This window comes from Pinus tabuliformis, chromosome 7 (genome assembly GCF_031772625.1).
Source record: "Pinus tabuliformis cultivar Carrire ecotype Pingquan chromosome 7, CPIR1, whole genome shotgun sequence".
NCBI classification, from domain to species: Eukaryota; Viridiplantae; Streptophyta; class Pinopsida; order Pinales; family Pinaceae; genus Pinus; species Pinus tabuliformis.
The window spans coordinates 782716133-782732787 of record NC_142293.1 but is presented as its reverse complement, the minus strand read 5'-3'; the positions used below and the strand labels follow the sequence as shown (position 1 = coordinate 782732787).

General features: G+C 35.5%; 1 protein-coding gene and 1 long non-coding RNA gene across 2 annotated transcripts; one reads left to right on the top strand and one right to left on the bottom strand.

The window, feature by feature from the left end:
* Positions 1 to 744: 744 nt before the first annotated feature.
* LOC149249913 (uncharacterized) lies at positions 745 to 5883 on the top strand. The gene is made up of 2 exons (XR_016266804.1): positions 745 to 1231; positions 5285 to 5883. It is a non-coding gene; the product is annotated as an uncharacterized LOC149249913 (long non-coding RNA).
* Positions 5884 to 8922: 3039 nt separating this feature from the next.
* LOC149249912 (uncharacterized) lies at positions 8923 to 9423 on the bottom strand. The gene has a single exon (XM_089453515.1). The coding sequence runs from the start codon at positions 9421 to 9423 to the stop codon at positions 8923 to 8925; it is 501 nt and encodes a 166-aa protein (XP_089309641.1).
* Between the last annotated feature and the right edge of the window lie 7232 nt (positions 9424 to 16655).

Here is a 16655-nt window from a genome sequence, read left to right as displayed (position 1 = left end):
CAATTAATAAATCTAGTTCTAGAGACATATTGAGATCAAACATTACATGAACAATAATATTTTTAATAATATATGTTGAAATTTTGAAATAATGTAATTTTAATTTGTTTTATTCTTTTTAAATATAAAATTTTAATTTCTCTTTTTATATAATTTTATTATTATAATACCAAAAATTATTTTATTATTATAATACCAAACTTTTTAATTTAATTTTTAAAAATGCAAATTTTTAACCTTTTTCTTTCATATTAAAGTTTAACTAAATACCAAGTTGATATACGAATCTTCTTATTAAAATTAAAAATTCCTTTATATTTTATTATCTAATTTATAAAAATTATAATTGCTTTATGTTAATTATATAATTATTAAAATTAAAAATTCCTCTGATATTTTATTATTTAATTTATAAAAATTATAATTGCTTTACCTGAATTATATAACTATTTAAAATAATAAAAAGGAATTTGATATATTTATCTGAAATCTTAACAACCATCATTTAAGATTGACTTGTATAAAAAACTTAGCTGTAAAAAATACTTAAAATGAATAAAATCATTTTACTTTTAAAATAATATTTTTTTTCAACTTAAAATGATAATTTTAATGAAAACATATTTAAGTAATTTATTCACTGTTTCTGTACTACAATACCAGACATATCCACGGTAAATCATTTATTTTCTATGGCCTACCAAACCGCAGGTTATAGCTGAAGAGTAGTTGGGTTGTTGGGAATCTTTTTGCAAGTACAGTGTGCACATTATTTTGGTTGAGGTGGTGTTACAAAGTAGCCATCAGCCGACATCAATTTTGCCCCTTCAATACTTTTTTCAACCCTCTACAGCAACATCAGCTCTGTTTTTCCAACACCCTGTCCCATCTCGCATTTTCAGTCCCCCGCTACGATCGTTCAATCTTCTCCTATATATATCTAGAGACCCACGAAACTTGGCAGATCGAGGCAAAATTAATCCCTGAAACCATGGTTTGATAACTGGTTGTCATAGTGTTTGAATTGGGTTTTACTTTCCAATTCATTTTGGGCTCTAGTTCGATTGGTGCAGATCGGGAATCGCCTGTGAAGATAAAGAGCCTGGAGATCAAAAGGACGATTCCCCACCTGCATCAATTGAACGGGGGCCGAAGATGATGTTCCAATTGTTAATTGCACCAGACCTTTTCGAGGGTTTTAATGCATTGTCAAAGGGTTTCAGCCTTTCAGGTAACTCTCTGCATCCGGTGGCATTTTTCTGTGTTTCATTTTTCCGTTAATTTTATGAGTAGCATTTATCTTGGTATTCTTGAATGTATGTTCTTAAAATGAAGAAAATCTGCGGCAGATTTACACGTGTTATATTTTTTTTGACGGAACATGTGGTGTCTCCGCCTTTATCACATAACCTGGAACATTATGGCTTCGAATAAATTGCAGCACTCATAAACAGAGTCGCCGACCAGATTCAGATTTCGAGACTTTGCTACTGAGAAATATTAAATTTTGAAATCGATGGCCTCCTTAAGAGTCTTACAAAGTGGTCCCTTTCTATGTTAGAGTTGTCGGTTTGGATATTTTACCCTACCCAAACTGTTCTTTGCTTCCTCCAGTCATTATTGTTGCAAATTCCGTGATGGATATTTACAATCCTTAGGGCCTCCAAGAGACCTATTACAGACAAGGATCTGAGATCAGGAAACAGAGTTTGGCATCTCCTCTAATTGAGATTTCAACTCATTTTATCTCATTGGAACAGGTGATTTCTGATCATCTATAACATGTAAGCTCTAAATATATATATATGAACAAATTTAAAGATTCAAAATATTAGGAGAGAAATAAATATAATTATCAAATACTAAAATACAAACTATATATAACATGATTTATACTAAAAAAATCTTAATTGCTGGAAAATTAACAAATAATAGATTTATTATTGTTTTTGGCTAAAACACAGCCAAACCAGCCAATATCTTAGCCTTAGACAGATTAACCTTCACCGCTCTATTTTAACAACATACAATAAAAAATTCCCAAATTTTTAGCTTACCAAATAATCAAAACCACAACTGTTGACACAACCTCAACTCCACTACTACATCAAATTTATCTAACAAAATTACTTCAATAATTCCCATATTTCAAAAACCAAACAACGATGATGATCAACAAAATATCCCCATGCTGGTAGTACTAAAACATTGTGGCCCATACCAAACAGCGATAAGGATCAACAAAATATCCCCAAGCTGGTAGTACTAAAACATTGTGGCCCATTAGATTTGTTTTGGAATTTTCTAATCCTCAATTTTGTAATTTATGTTTATTTTTATCATTCAAAATGGACGTTGCTGTAAACATGAATTAATACCCTTGTCACCAATCACATGTGGTACGCTCCCAAAATGCAGTAGAATGTATTTTAAGTTAATTCTTCAAATATATAAGTTGTCCCATCCTGAAATATATTTAAAAATGTAGAGAATTAACTTACACCTTTAATTACCCCTTCCAAATTCCTGATTTGACACTTCTGGCCACTACTTGAATTATCTACTATTTCAGGTCATCTGTAGCATAATTCCCTTTTTCTGATATTGCCTCTATGATGATATTCAAAGTCACCATATTTCAATAATTATCTACTATTTCAGGTCATTTGTAGCATAATTCCCTTTGTTTCTAGTGTTGCTTCTATGATGATATTCAAAGTCACCATATTTCAAGAATGGAATCATTTTGGAATTTACTAAATATAAGAGGGATTGGTTTTGCTTTTTTTGTTGACTTATTTAATATAATTTTTACTTTATTATATCTATTCATTTTTAGTATAATTTTTTTTGTTCCGGTCTTGTATGATGATATTTAAAGTCCCCTTATTTCGAGAATGGGACTATTTTGTAGTGTTCCATGGAGGATTGGTGTATGCACTTCTCGCACCTGGGATGGGGATCTCTAGGGAAACGTTTCCCACTTCTCTTTTTTGGAGACGCGGGGAGACGCTCTCTTTTGGGGAGATGTGGGGAGACGCGGGGAGACTCAAGGGATGTTTCCTAGTGTGGGGATGTGACGCGTCCCCCACAGTTGGGTGCATGCACCTCTCGCACCTGGGATAGGGGATGTTTGGGGAAACGTTTCCCCATGTCTCCCTTTTGGGGAGACGTGGGGAGATGCAGGGGGATGTTTCCCCAGTGTGGGGGATGTGACTTCCAAAAGGGGTGCTTGGGTGCCCCCCTCAAAAAAGCTAGGCGTTCCCCTTCATTTTGTTTGTAAACAATGATTTATGAGTGGGGAAGCTTAATATTCAACCCTAGAGCTCTACTAATGCTATGTAATTAATGGTAATGTTAAATATTTAAAGTAAAAGTGATATTCTCCTTTATCCTTCATTTTGATATTCTCCTTTATCTTTCATTTTTATTCTTCATTTTCATTCTTTTACTTCAATTTTTAACATTACCATGAAATGACTTAGGATGTTTGAGAGTGGTTCCAACCTCATTGGATTTCATAGGGAGAAAGTAGAATTTTAGATCTCATTCAAAATCTAGCAGACTTAACAATTTTTCAGGAATTCAGGATTGGGGGATTGCAATGTTTCCATTGTATTTTGTCATGTACGAGGGTATGGAAGTAGTATTTAATCAAGAACACCAAGCCCTCTGTTTACTTTAGAGTCTTACTAAACCTTTGACTCGTTACTTTACTATTTTTGAGTTTTAGTTATATCAATTTACTACTCTAGTTTTTGGGTTTCAGTATCCACTATAGTCTATTTTGCTTAGTACTAATTAGATTCTAGAATGATGGATTTTAATTTTAAATAAATTTAGAATCTAAAATGATGAATTTAATTTTTAAATCAATGTAAATTCTAGAATAGTGAATAATGAACGATGAATATGAATCAGTGTATTTCATTATTAAATCTTCTGATTGATATATGTATGAATGATGTATGTATTAGTAAAAATGATAAATATAAATCAGTATTTTTTATTATTTAATTCAATTATGTATGGATGAATAAAAAAAATTATATACCCCAATATTCTGTATCCCTAAATTTCCTTAAAATATAAAGTTACTCCACACATCCTGGTGCGTCTCCCCGCACCTTCCAAAGTCTGGGTGGAACATTGCTATTTTGGAATTTACAAAATAGAGGAGCGATTGATTCTGCTTTTCTTTGGTGGACTTTTTTTTTTTGTCAGCTAAAGAAAGACCTTTGTTTTTCTATTTATCCAAGTTGAAATAAGTACAAACATTTGGTAGCCTCAACCCGCCCAGAAGGGAAACCGGGTCTATGGGCCACCTTAAGTCTTTATACGCCAACTAATAACAAAAAAAAGACAAAATCTGCTAATCCATACCAAATACACTTCACTGACAAAATTACTAATCTATTTTAAGGCACTTTTACCTTATTACTTGAAAAAAAACCATTACGTACCAATTTATATTTATATAACATAATTAAACACTTCTATACTAAATTCACGCCATCACTGAAGTTTTCAGAGAGCACGTCAGCAAGTATTTTAAGAATGGTTGAATTTTAGGCCATTTTATTTTTAAACTCATTTAATTTCAGTGCAAAAGACTAACTCATTAAATTGGCCAGTATTAAGATTTACTCTAATTCATCCCGTGTTGAGAAGTGGCTGTAAAATTATTTTCTTGCAGCAGTTGACTACTGTTGCCAGCCTGTTTATCTTTAAACGTTTATGACTTAGTCTGAGTTTTTCGAGTAGAGTACATATGTGCTCTTAAATGTGGCATCAAAAAGCCAGTGGCCATCCGTAAGTTTGATAGTTTGTTAGGCTCTAAATTTCAAATTGGTTTTCAGTAAGGTCTGCCTGTGACGCGTTAGAGTCTATTATTTTGTTGACAGGTTCTTAAAGATCTTGACCTGATACCTTCTGGTCTCTGTGAAACCTAATCACACGTAAGTGTTTTTGCTACTTGAAATATTGGAAGATATTTCTCTGCTGCTAATAGTTTGTTTAAAAGTACCCGGTCATAATTTGCATTTTCAAAAGCACTGATGGATGATTTAAGATTTTATGTCGTTTATTCACTTTGCAAAAGTAAAATTAGGATGATTGTTTCCTATTACCATTTTAGTGGATTAACATGAAGTCGAGTTATTGCGAGATCGTGATTTAATGGCTTACAAATTTGATTATAGAAATAGGCACTAGAATTATGTACCCGTGCATCATATATCCTTCAGCTTACTGGGCAATGTTACGGGCTACATTTTTCATACAGGCACTTCCTCTGATCATTGCTGAGTAAATTTTGAGGTACTACATGCCGTATAGCATCTGCGGGCGTTTATTCAAAGGAGAATTCTGAAGCCTTAACGTCTATGCAAGGGGGGTTCTACTCAGATTGTTTACTTTGTTTATAACAGATCAATTGGACTAGGTCATCAACCATTCAACCACATTCTTTGACCGTTGATTCTTTTAATAGACGGGTATTTTATTTGAAGGTATGAGTTGTACTAACATGTTCAACCATACAGCCTTGTTGCTTCTTTCTTCGCACCGGATTGTTCATGTGCAAAGCTGCTTACGTAGGATACGTTTTTAGGGTGTTACAGTTGCTGCTTCGAATTTTCACTTGTGAAATGTTGTCTTTCTGGCCGTCTTAGCTTGTATGCGGTTTGAATGTCTTCTGTTTTTGTTTTTGAGCCCGTCATATTAGTGAATACCTATAATGGTTTTCCTTGACATCTGTCTTTTCATCTTGGCACATTCAATCCAATGTCGGGTTTAAATTTGAGATATTTTAAATGAACACGGAGTATGATGCTCATACCTTTGTAATAAAAAGGATTGTTAATAACTTTTTTTAAACAGAAATGGTTGTAAATTTGTATTAAACTAAATCTGTGGCAAAATCGTCCAAAAGAATGGTTCAAAATGTTAGGAGGTTCAGAGTTAAAGTCAGTGTATAGGCTATCAAATTTCATAGCAGTATAAACTGCCCTAACAAAATGAACATTGCATAATTCAAAAACTAGTGAGGGTTAGGCCTGCTGTGGGCTTCCAGATTGTTACCGGATTTGGTTCACTGAATGCTAGAGGATTGTTTCATTTCTTGGGCTAATAGCTGCTGCATAGTAGAAGCCTCTGTATCCATCAGAATGCTTGCCCCAAACTGAGAGGGAGGGATGATCCAGTCACTGATTCCCCTCATTAACATTCTCTTTCTCAATCTCCAACTTTTCAATTTTGGATGCAACATGTTTATTTTATCTACTATCTCATCTATCTATAGACTGGTTTTTCGGAGCTAATTCCAATTTGCGTTTGCTGGTTTTGGACTACGACTATCTGGAAATTGATACTAATTATTTTCCTTTGTATTGCCTGGACTTCCAATGCATTCCTTCTCTCCTAGTTGTTCTTCCAGCTGTCCCACTTTCTGGTGTACAGAGCGAAGCAATTATGAGCCTCTTTGATATGTTTCACACCTTCGAATGCCTCTGCGTAGCTCTGAGTTCTCGTAAATAGTGCGATGGTTTAAATTGCCATGAGGGTTTGCCATTTTCTCCTGATCACCTTCATTACAAATTGCTAGGTCTAATACTATCACACCAGGGTGAGACCTCTTGCTCTGCTTCCCTGCATATGGATCGGGTTTCCAAAGAGCCATCCTCATAACTTGCACATCAGAATGAGGTCTGTCAATCCGAATGGCTCCGGTTCTCGATCTCAAAGCAAGGCAAATAAGAAAAAAAGGTGTTGCAAACAATCTCCAGACAGGTTGAAATTTAATATTTTACTTGGACCGATGGTCTCATCCTCGCATTGTTTAATGCCTCTACTTCCATCTAATTGAATAGCGTAACGGGGGAGTAAAGACTCCGTAGCGTAACGGGGGAGTAAAGACTCCGTAGCAGACTGTTACCAGCCTTTGAAGCTACATGCCACTTCTCCGTACTTCTTGTGTGTCTAAACTTTTGGTAAGTAGCTCATGGAAGATGATGAGTTAAAGGAATCCTGTTATTTATTCTAAGAAATCTTGAAGGCAAACAAGCCCCTTCATTTGTGTGTTTATCAGCTGAAGCGTTGAGGTGCGTCGAAACATGGTAGAATTTGCACAGAGAAAAACTCTTTACCAATCTTTAAGCTCTGACGATTATCCGACTTAGCGAGGGTTCATGTTGATTTGTTTGGGAGTGCAAATGTTTAATTATCACCTTTGAATCACCAAATCTCCAAGAAATGACGAGCTTTTTTTATGTTTAGGAGCATTGCCCTTGTAGATCTTGTGGTCCCTCCCAACCCCTAGATCAAAGTGATTTCTTGTTTCCCTCTGGGATCAATAATGATCCCCTGCACTTATAGCCCCAGGATTGCTTTTTGAGGCTCCATGAAAAAAAAAGTAATATATATATATATGTTTTGAAACCTAGTTCTTTCTCTATCATTTTGAGCTGCCATGGTGACGATTGCTTTGGTCTTACAAACTGCAGGGATGGATTGATTGACCTTTTGATCAAAATGCTTTTTAACCATAGTTTCCCTTCTGCTTCGAAGATTGATACGTTTTGTCCCAGAGCTCCTTTTGTGCAAACTATTTTGTTTGGAAGACCCATGGCTTGTGTTGCCACTTGCTTGGGAGAATGAAGAGTTTTTGGATAATGGCTTTGTTCATGGCCACTAGACTTTTCCAACTCAAGAACTTGGGGGTGCCCACTAGGCCCTATTGAGAATTGGCTTATTTAGGAATGTGCCATGATTTCTTTTATCCCAAAGGTGGAACATCTCGTTGCAATCTTGTGGCATAGAGAACTGTCTCCCTAGATCTACAAAGGCTATGTTCTACACTGCGTTTGTGAATTCACAATTTAGAAATAAATGTGTCGAGGTTTCATAATAATATGCTCTTCCTAATGATCTTGTCTGCATTGGTCCACATATATCAGTGTGCACAAGTTCTAGGATATCTCTCTTTCTTCTATTTAAACTTGAGGGAAAATCATCCCTGTGCATCTTTCCAAGTGCACATCCATCACAATCAACATGTGCATTTTTTAAAACAGGGAGTCCATTCACCATACCTTGTTTTTGTAGCAGCACTAAATCAGAAAGATTGATGTGTCCGAATCTTTGGTGCCAAAGATTCTCAATTGTCATTTTTGTGTATAGGCCTCCAACTCGAATTCCAGATGCAACCGGTTTCTATTTATCCAACGAATCCTTAATGACACAATAGGTTTTAAAAAACTCTACCTTCATGTTCTGATTTGCAATCATTGAAATAGAGATTAAATTCTTTTAATTCTTGGTACATACATCACATTATGGATTTGTCTAATATTGCCATTAGGCAAAATCACAGGAATGTCTCCATGTCCTTTGATCTGGTAGGCTCTGTCATCACCAAGGTAGATATTAGCACCACTGCTAGTTTCTTTAAAACTAGTCCCTGTTACCTGTCATGTGAGTGGATGCTCCTGAATCCACAAACCAGGTTTCGGCCTCATCAATTTCAGCAAATAGAGCAGAATCAGACATAAACAATTTGAGTTCATGATTCTGGTCTTCGTCAGCAAAGTGCCCTGTGTGTTTCTTTTGTCTGTGTCTGGCTTCATCAACCCTCTTTTTATAACAATGTTTAGCTATGTGACCAGATTTACCACAATAAAAACACTTGATTCTTGAATCTATTCTGGTCGAAGACATACCTTGAGGTGGCTTTCTCTGGGTTGTACCACCGCCTTTTTGTCCTGTGCCAGGTTTTCCTCTAAAAGGCTTTTTCTTCGCCATCAATGCGAGATCTGAATTCTAGGGTTTCAGAGTCATTCGCCTCCCTTTTTCTTGCATCAAGATCCCTGTCAATTCTTCGAAATTGGGGGCTTTCTCCCTAGTGTTCAAGCCTGTAATAAACATCTAATAATCATCAATCATACCATTCATGGTAATCGTGACTAGATCAGTGTTCGCCACTTTCTCCCCTATATCGCCCAGCTTATCTCTAAGCTCTTTGATCCGAGAGATGAATGTAGCGACTGATTCATTCTCCTCCATTCTGATGGAGAGGATCTTGCTCTTCAGGAACAATAATCGATTTGTATTCTTTATCTCATACAAATCCTTGAGAGTTACCCATATATCATTTGCGGATTTGCACTCTCTAATGTGAGGGATAATACATTCTTTCATTGATAATTTCAACAACACTTTTGCTTTGTTCTCCCTCTTCTCCCAATCTTGAATCATTGCCGTTGTTCTACCTCCTTCTGTAGTCGGCTTCAATTCATCCCCATTTGCAATTGCCCACGCACTTTGCGCCTCAAGCAGTGTCTGTAATTTGAATTTCCAACTTGAATAATTCGACTCGTCGAGCTTATTGCTCTCATTCAGATACGCTTCTGCCATATGATTATTCATTGTGACTAGATCGATTTATGGATCTACTCCTAGATCCCCAATCTCCAAAAGTCGATCTGGCCAACAGTAAAAACAGACTTACATAGGCAATAAAAAAAAACATGAAAAACGTACCAACGGGGGCAATATCTAAGGCAATCTCCAAGGCTCGGATCCAATCCGATCCTCAACAGGATCTCAACAACCATCTACATGATCTCGACATCTACGATGTATAGGGACCCAGATATGAGCCGATCCACACAATCCACGATCCCACGACTGATCTAGGCCTCGATCCACCTTGATCAACCTAGCCAATCACTGTTAATCGGTGCCAGTGCCTTTTTCAGCTATCAGACCCACGCTTTTTCCGCACTCTGCCGAAGATTGCTCTAAGGAAAGGCGATCAGCGCGCTTTTCACCCCAAAATCCCATGCTGCTCCCTTTTTTGACCAGAGCGGAAAATAGGGTAGAAACCCGTGCTGCAGAAACTTTACACAGATAGAATTTTTTTTTTTCTCTCCAGCCACTAAGGCTTCGCTGCACCCAGCCACCAGGGCTCTCGAATTAACCAGCCACCAAGACTTCACTGCTGCCACTAAGGCTCTCAAATCTGCCACTAAGGCTCTCAAACTACAAAGGCACTCAAATCTGTCACTAAGGCACACCAGCCACAAAAGCACTTAATTCAGGGACTAAGGCACACCAGCTCTGATACCATGTTAAAATATGGGAGCTGAAACTTATAATCTGAAACTAGCAGCTCACATGTGAGCAAGTTGCACCTGGAGACTGCCTAAAAACAAACAACGCTCTATTCAATTAATCATAAAATCAGAAATATATAAGTTACATCATTTTAAGGAGATTAGAACTGACTCTTAGAAAATAGAAACTAATCCTAATCTAGGGACACTCGTACAACAAATAAACAAACTCTCTCTAATAATACAATATTCTCCGTTATTTCCAACACTTCCTCCTCGCACAAAGGGCACCTTCAAGGCCCTTGAATTCCCCTCCTTCGCAGATTTTTAGCTGTCAACATTTTTCCATGGTCGAAAACGCAATATGATATTTTAACTTCTGGAAAACAATCTACCACTCACTTAGACTTCCAGATCGTAGTCTTATAGAAGATTAATTTGCTCAAACATTTTGACGTTGTCTCGTTGTTTAATTGTATACGGTGCTCCATCAGAACCCCTCCCTTGACATTATGGTGATGTTTTGCTCTTGGGTGAAGCCCCTCAAAGCTTGTTCTGTAGGCGATTCCATTGATCATTTAGCCGTTGCAGTAAATTTTGTTTTCTCTAGCCGTTCTAGAGATCATTAATTGAAGGGTTCCACTCAGATGTATCCAACAGAGTGAAAAGATTTCATGATTGCATCCATTCTCTCAACACATTAAGTTGTGGGTATTGATTTAGGGGAGGGTTTCCTGGAATTCGATTTTCCACAACCGAATCTTAGCTCCATTTCCAGGCACCTACGATAGGTTTCCTTGAAGGTGGCATGCCCGCTTTGCAAAGTTTATAATTTTTTGAGGAACTTTTGATCTTTAGGATCGAAAGATCTAGGCTCCTCTGTCGACTGGCTCGAAGATATTTTTGTGGATGATTGATTTCCACCACAGTTCTTGTAGGAGACCAATCTCCAAAGATTTTCCTTCTCCATTGCTAAATTTATTACTTGAGGGTCTTTAATGCTTATAACTCCTTGGCTCCGTGAGGTCCTTATCGTCCTCAATTTTATGAGATGAGTATTTTTAATTTCTCTTGTTTCCTTGCCATAGAAATTTTCAAATAGCTTTTCAAATTGCGACATGATCTCCACTGGAGCTGACATGGCAGGTCCTTGGAATAGAGGATAAGCTGAGAGTATAGATTTAGTTAAAATTACCTTGCCAGTTGGGTTTAACCAATGGGGATCCCATTACTGCAATTTCTTGTGGATATTCCAAATGGACTTTTTCCATTCTACTATCTTGGTGAAGGAAAAAGCTATGGGCATCTCCAAATACTTAAAAGATGACCATTTGATAACTCAAGGAAACCCCAAAATTATAACTATTGAATGCAGTAGTTGAAGTGTTGTGTTCCAACCATAAACAATGCTTTTCTTTTTATTCATCCTCCTGAGGCATTCATGAATTGGTGAATCAGTTTCTTACAGCGTTTTTCTATATTGACTAATGCTCCTCCCAAAAGTAATATGCCATTAGCAAATTGGGGGCGGCTGATTGCTTTGAAATCTTGGACATTAGAAATTCCTTGCAGATTGCCATTTATTATTTCTTGCTGCAGTGTTCCACTAAGAAAGTCTGCCATTAAAATATAGAGAAAGGGAGAAAGAACATCCTTGCCTCAAACCTCTTTTATTTTGGAAGAAGTTGACGGGCCTTCCATTGACCAAAGGCACTATCCAAGGGCATCCCTGCATGCCTTAATAAAGGAACCTACAAAACCAAACATTTTTAAAACTAAATATAAGGAAGAGTGACATACCCAGTCAAAAGCATTGACCATATGCATATTTATATTCATTTCTTTGTCTTGTTTGCTCCCACTGGAGAGGATTGCTTATTGCACTAGTGAGATATTGTCTATTATCTGACACTTTTTTCCTGAAGTTTCCTTCATTTTCTGAAATCAAATTGAGGAGGATCTTTTTCAATTAGAGGGCATTATTTTTTTCAGAATTCTATGAGATTTTACAGAAAGAGATAGGGTGGAATTTAGTAAATGAAGAAGCATTATATTCTTTTGGAAAGAGGGCTAGAAATGAGGGGTTTGTGCATCTGCTCCGTCTTTGCTCCATATTTGTATACATGATATGTCATGCTTTATAAGATTCCATAATGCACGATAAAATTGAATAGGGAAACCAGTTGGGCAAGAGCCTTATTACGCTCAAGTCCCCATATTATGCTTATTACCTCCTCTTCTTCGACTTCTTATAGTAATTCCATATTATCTTCTTCAAAAACCATATATGGAATCCTTTGTAGCATAGATTAGGTTGCTTTCAATGCTTCTTCTTCGTTTGACATATACAATTATTTGAAATGATTAAAGGAATCTTTCTTTATCGGGTTGAAGTCTGGTATCCTATCCTCATTCTTTGTTTGGATCTTTTGGACATTGTTCTTCAATTGGTAAGCTTTTTATTTTGTTGGCTTGACCCACAGGGATTTGAACTTTGAATTCATTGTTTACATAATACTGCTTATCATGGCAATTGCAAATTGAATTGCATCCTATGGACTTTAATTGGCGAGCCTTTGATTCCTTATGGAAGGAGGTATTTTAATCACAAGAATTTAACTTCAAGCTCTTAGATTTAATCCACCAATGTTCTTCTTCTTTCCTATACATTGAGTACACTTCCCAACAAATATTTTTCTCCTCTTGTATTTGATGTAGTGTGACCTCTTGATTTTTCAAGGCATTTTGAAGAGTCTCCAATTTATAAAGAGCCTCCTTCCTCTCAAACAATGGATATAAATAGTTTTGCTTTACCAAGTCTTTTATAGCCTTTTTGGTTGCTTTCGACCTTGCTTCTAAAACATATCCTAGGGAATCATTGGTTTGTTGTTTCCATGCTTCTTTTATTATTGAGAATTCTTTCTAATAAGGGTGCCCTATTGATTTTCCAAGGTATTTAGAAGAGTCTCCAATTTCTAAAGAGCCTCCTTTCTTCTAGTCATCGGATCCAAAAGTTTTTCTTTGTCTAGTCTTTTAAAGCGTTTTTGGTTTCTCTCGACCTTGTGTCCCCAATATATTTGGGGTAACCATTGATATATTGTTTCCCTGCTTCTTCTATTATCGAGAATGATCTTTGATTGTGAAGCTAAACATGGTTAAATATGAAGGGGAGGGGTCCATAATTTTGTGATTTCTACAAGAATAGAGATATTGGGTTGTGATCTAAGACATTAGAAGGGATAATTCTTAAGGTTATTTCCTCATTGTTCAACACTTGATTGCTATGGATTAATAGTCAATATAATTTGGTTACATTATGTCCTGGTCCAATCCTCCTGTTCGACCAAATGTATTTCCCTAGTTCAGGCTTAACATACAATAGATCCTAATTAGAAATTTGATCCTTTACCTTATCTATTGATTGGTCAAAACCCCAACCACTTGGGTACTTTTCCCAACCAACTAACTTTTGGTGGGTTTTCGCCATTCAGAAATACCTCTCGAGCTACCCAATTTCCAACAAAATCTATGTAGATTGGAGACATGGAATATTGAAAATGAGAATGGGTTGGCTAGGAATACTCACTTTTAAACATGGTTTGGGGTCAACACTGAGGGTTTCACATCTAATCGGGGATAATACTTAAAGTATATTAACTATAAATGGAAGATACTATATACTAGCGTAACCCTATACATTAAATGGTTGGTAAACGCTGATAGACATGAATCCATGATAAATGTCAAAACACTTACCCCATGATACATCTCACATTGCCTAATTAAAAAAATCTTAAAAATTAACTAAATTATAATTTTATTTTAAATTATTATTATTATTAGTTATAAAAAGAATTGAAATATGAGTTAAACATATATACATTTTAAAAATATGTAACAATATTCTTAACCATGGAGATTCAACCCCACTTTACTATGGAAATTCTTAACTTGTAAATTGTTCTTGTTACAATAACAGGGGCCAATACCATGGCTTATCAATACCACATGCCCGATATGACGTGTTGATATGATATTTTTTTTTAATTAATTAATTTGAGATAAATTAGTTAAAAGAGCATAACTAACTTGGAGGTAAATCTTCACCCTTGATCTAATACTAGTATGAATATTCTAATGTATTCCATGGAGGTTAGATCTCTACCTTCCACCTAATAATTACTGATAATTAAATTAAAATTGTGAAAGACCTATTTTGAATTGAATATGCCTATTGACATAATTAAATAAAACGTTGTAGCAATGCTCATGAAAATACATCAAAATTTTGGCTTATTCACAATAAATCAGTGCAAAAAAGAGCCTATAGTCATTGTATAGCTATACCTTATAAGTAGTTTCGAATACAACATTTTCAAAAGTACCTAACACTATATCTTCTACAAAATAAGCCCAATATCCTTTCTACTTTGTAAAAGATGCAAACTTAACAAAATGTGTGTTTGTTGATGGCTTCATCCATTGCATCCTTTTTTATTCCATCACTTGCATATTCTAACTTTCTTTTTTCGAAGGCTTGTGCATTGTTGTGTTTTTGAAGGGTTTCCATGGTTTGGATTCATTGATTAGACCTAATTAGAAGTTCCAATTTGCTCCCCTTGGAGCGAATTGGCTATCATGCTTTGAAGTGGCACACACTACTTCCACTACATTAATTTGCCATTTTTGCTAGACCAAAATCCCCTTTATGTCATCAATATGGGAGGTTACACTAGTGTTCTATTCTTGGAATTTCTTTGATGTTGTTTAAAACAAGCTTCGATTTCCTTCAATTATGTCCTCATGGCTTCTCAAAGCTAATTGGATCACTCTAAGTCCATTACTGGATGAGTTTCTGCATCGGGTTAGTAAAAGATTATTTTGTAGTGGTTATTCATAGTCCAACATGAAAATATGGATTAATTAACCTTGGAATTTATTGTTTGCACAATTAGATGCATTACTCATATAGTTGAAATCACCAACATTAAAACATAAAACATAAATGAGATATAAATATCATGCAAGAAAGTCCAATCATAGTACTCAATGAAGGTTTGATTGTGTTACACCTAAGGGTAGACCTCCAAGCTAGGGGGTGCTCCTTTGACTTCCTCCTTGGGAAGATTCTTTTTTGATTCTATCTATGCAGGGAAACACTTCTCTCTCTCTCTCTTTATTGGTTGGCTATCAAAGAAATAGTGTGTGTGAGAACTCAACAATGGGAGAGCTCAAATGAAATGAGATGATAATGACAACAATGAAATGGTTATGGTGAAATCAGGGAGAAAACCTCTCCTGTTTTTAACAAAATAGTTGTTAGATTTGATATGGTACAAATAATAAAAAATAATTGTTGGACCAAAGCAAGATCTAACCACTTTTGGTAATTTATTATTATTGTGAGAGAAAATTGTCAAAAAGTTGGTTAGTGACCTTTATTATGGGTAACCAACTCAAAAATAATTATTTTTTTAAAGTTAATTAGTGAAAGTAATTCATAAATAAATGATTTATTTGATCTATTTTCATGTGAATGGGTCAAATGTGTGAAAATAATTAAATTACAATTAAATTACTTTTACGCAAATAGGTAAAATAATGAAAATTACATAAAATTATTGAATTAATGAGTTATTTTAATGTAAATAGATAAAATCAATGAACTAGCTTAGGAAAAGTGGTTGCTTAGGCTATTTTCATGAGTGAAAGTGGGTTTTAATGTGGAGAATCCATGCTAACATGGCGTATTTCAATAATCCTAGCAATTTTGGCTAGGAGAAAACTTTTTTTTTATAATAGCAAACACCTAGTATGGGGAAAATTATAATGAGGGGCCAATGCTAAGATTTGAATTGGATTAGGAAAGTCACTCTACTTCCTCTAAAGATAGAGTCCTCATGCAAACCACTCTATTCCTTGAATAATCTCAAATTTATCAAAAGTTGACTAGGAGTCTAAAATTGGCCATAAAGCCTTTAGGGAATTGAAATCACCATAATAGAAAGATGCATCTCCAAAAGTTCAATCCAATCTCCTATAATAGAAACATGGTCATAATGCTTGAAATTGAATTTGGAGAACTACCAGAAACCATCCCAATCTACAAAGCAAGGTGAGGATGAAGAAATTCATTTACTTGAAAGTATAGCAAGAAGGGGAAGCCAAAGTAATGGCTGAATTTTTGCATCAAAAGCCATTGGTTAAAACTGCAAACTTGAATCCTAGGGATGCCACACAAAGAAATCCATCCATAGTGCCATAATCCCATAACGACATAATGTCAGAAATAGAGAAATTGTTGATAACAATGTGGAGAAGTGCGTTGAATCATGCGAAGGGGAGGGAGTGGTAATTGCGCATTAAGTGGATTGCCTTATGGTCTACAACCCGTAGAACAATATGTGTGCCCATTTTTTTGAGCCCTACATGGATTGTGCTTCAAATTCATGGAATGGGTTGATGATAGGCCTTGTTATCAATAACTAAATCCCCCTTTTTCATATATATATATATATATATATACATATATTATAGAATATG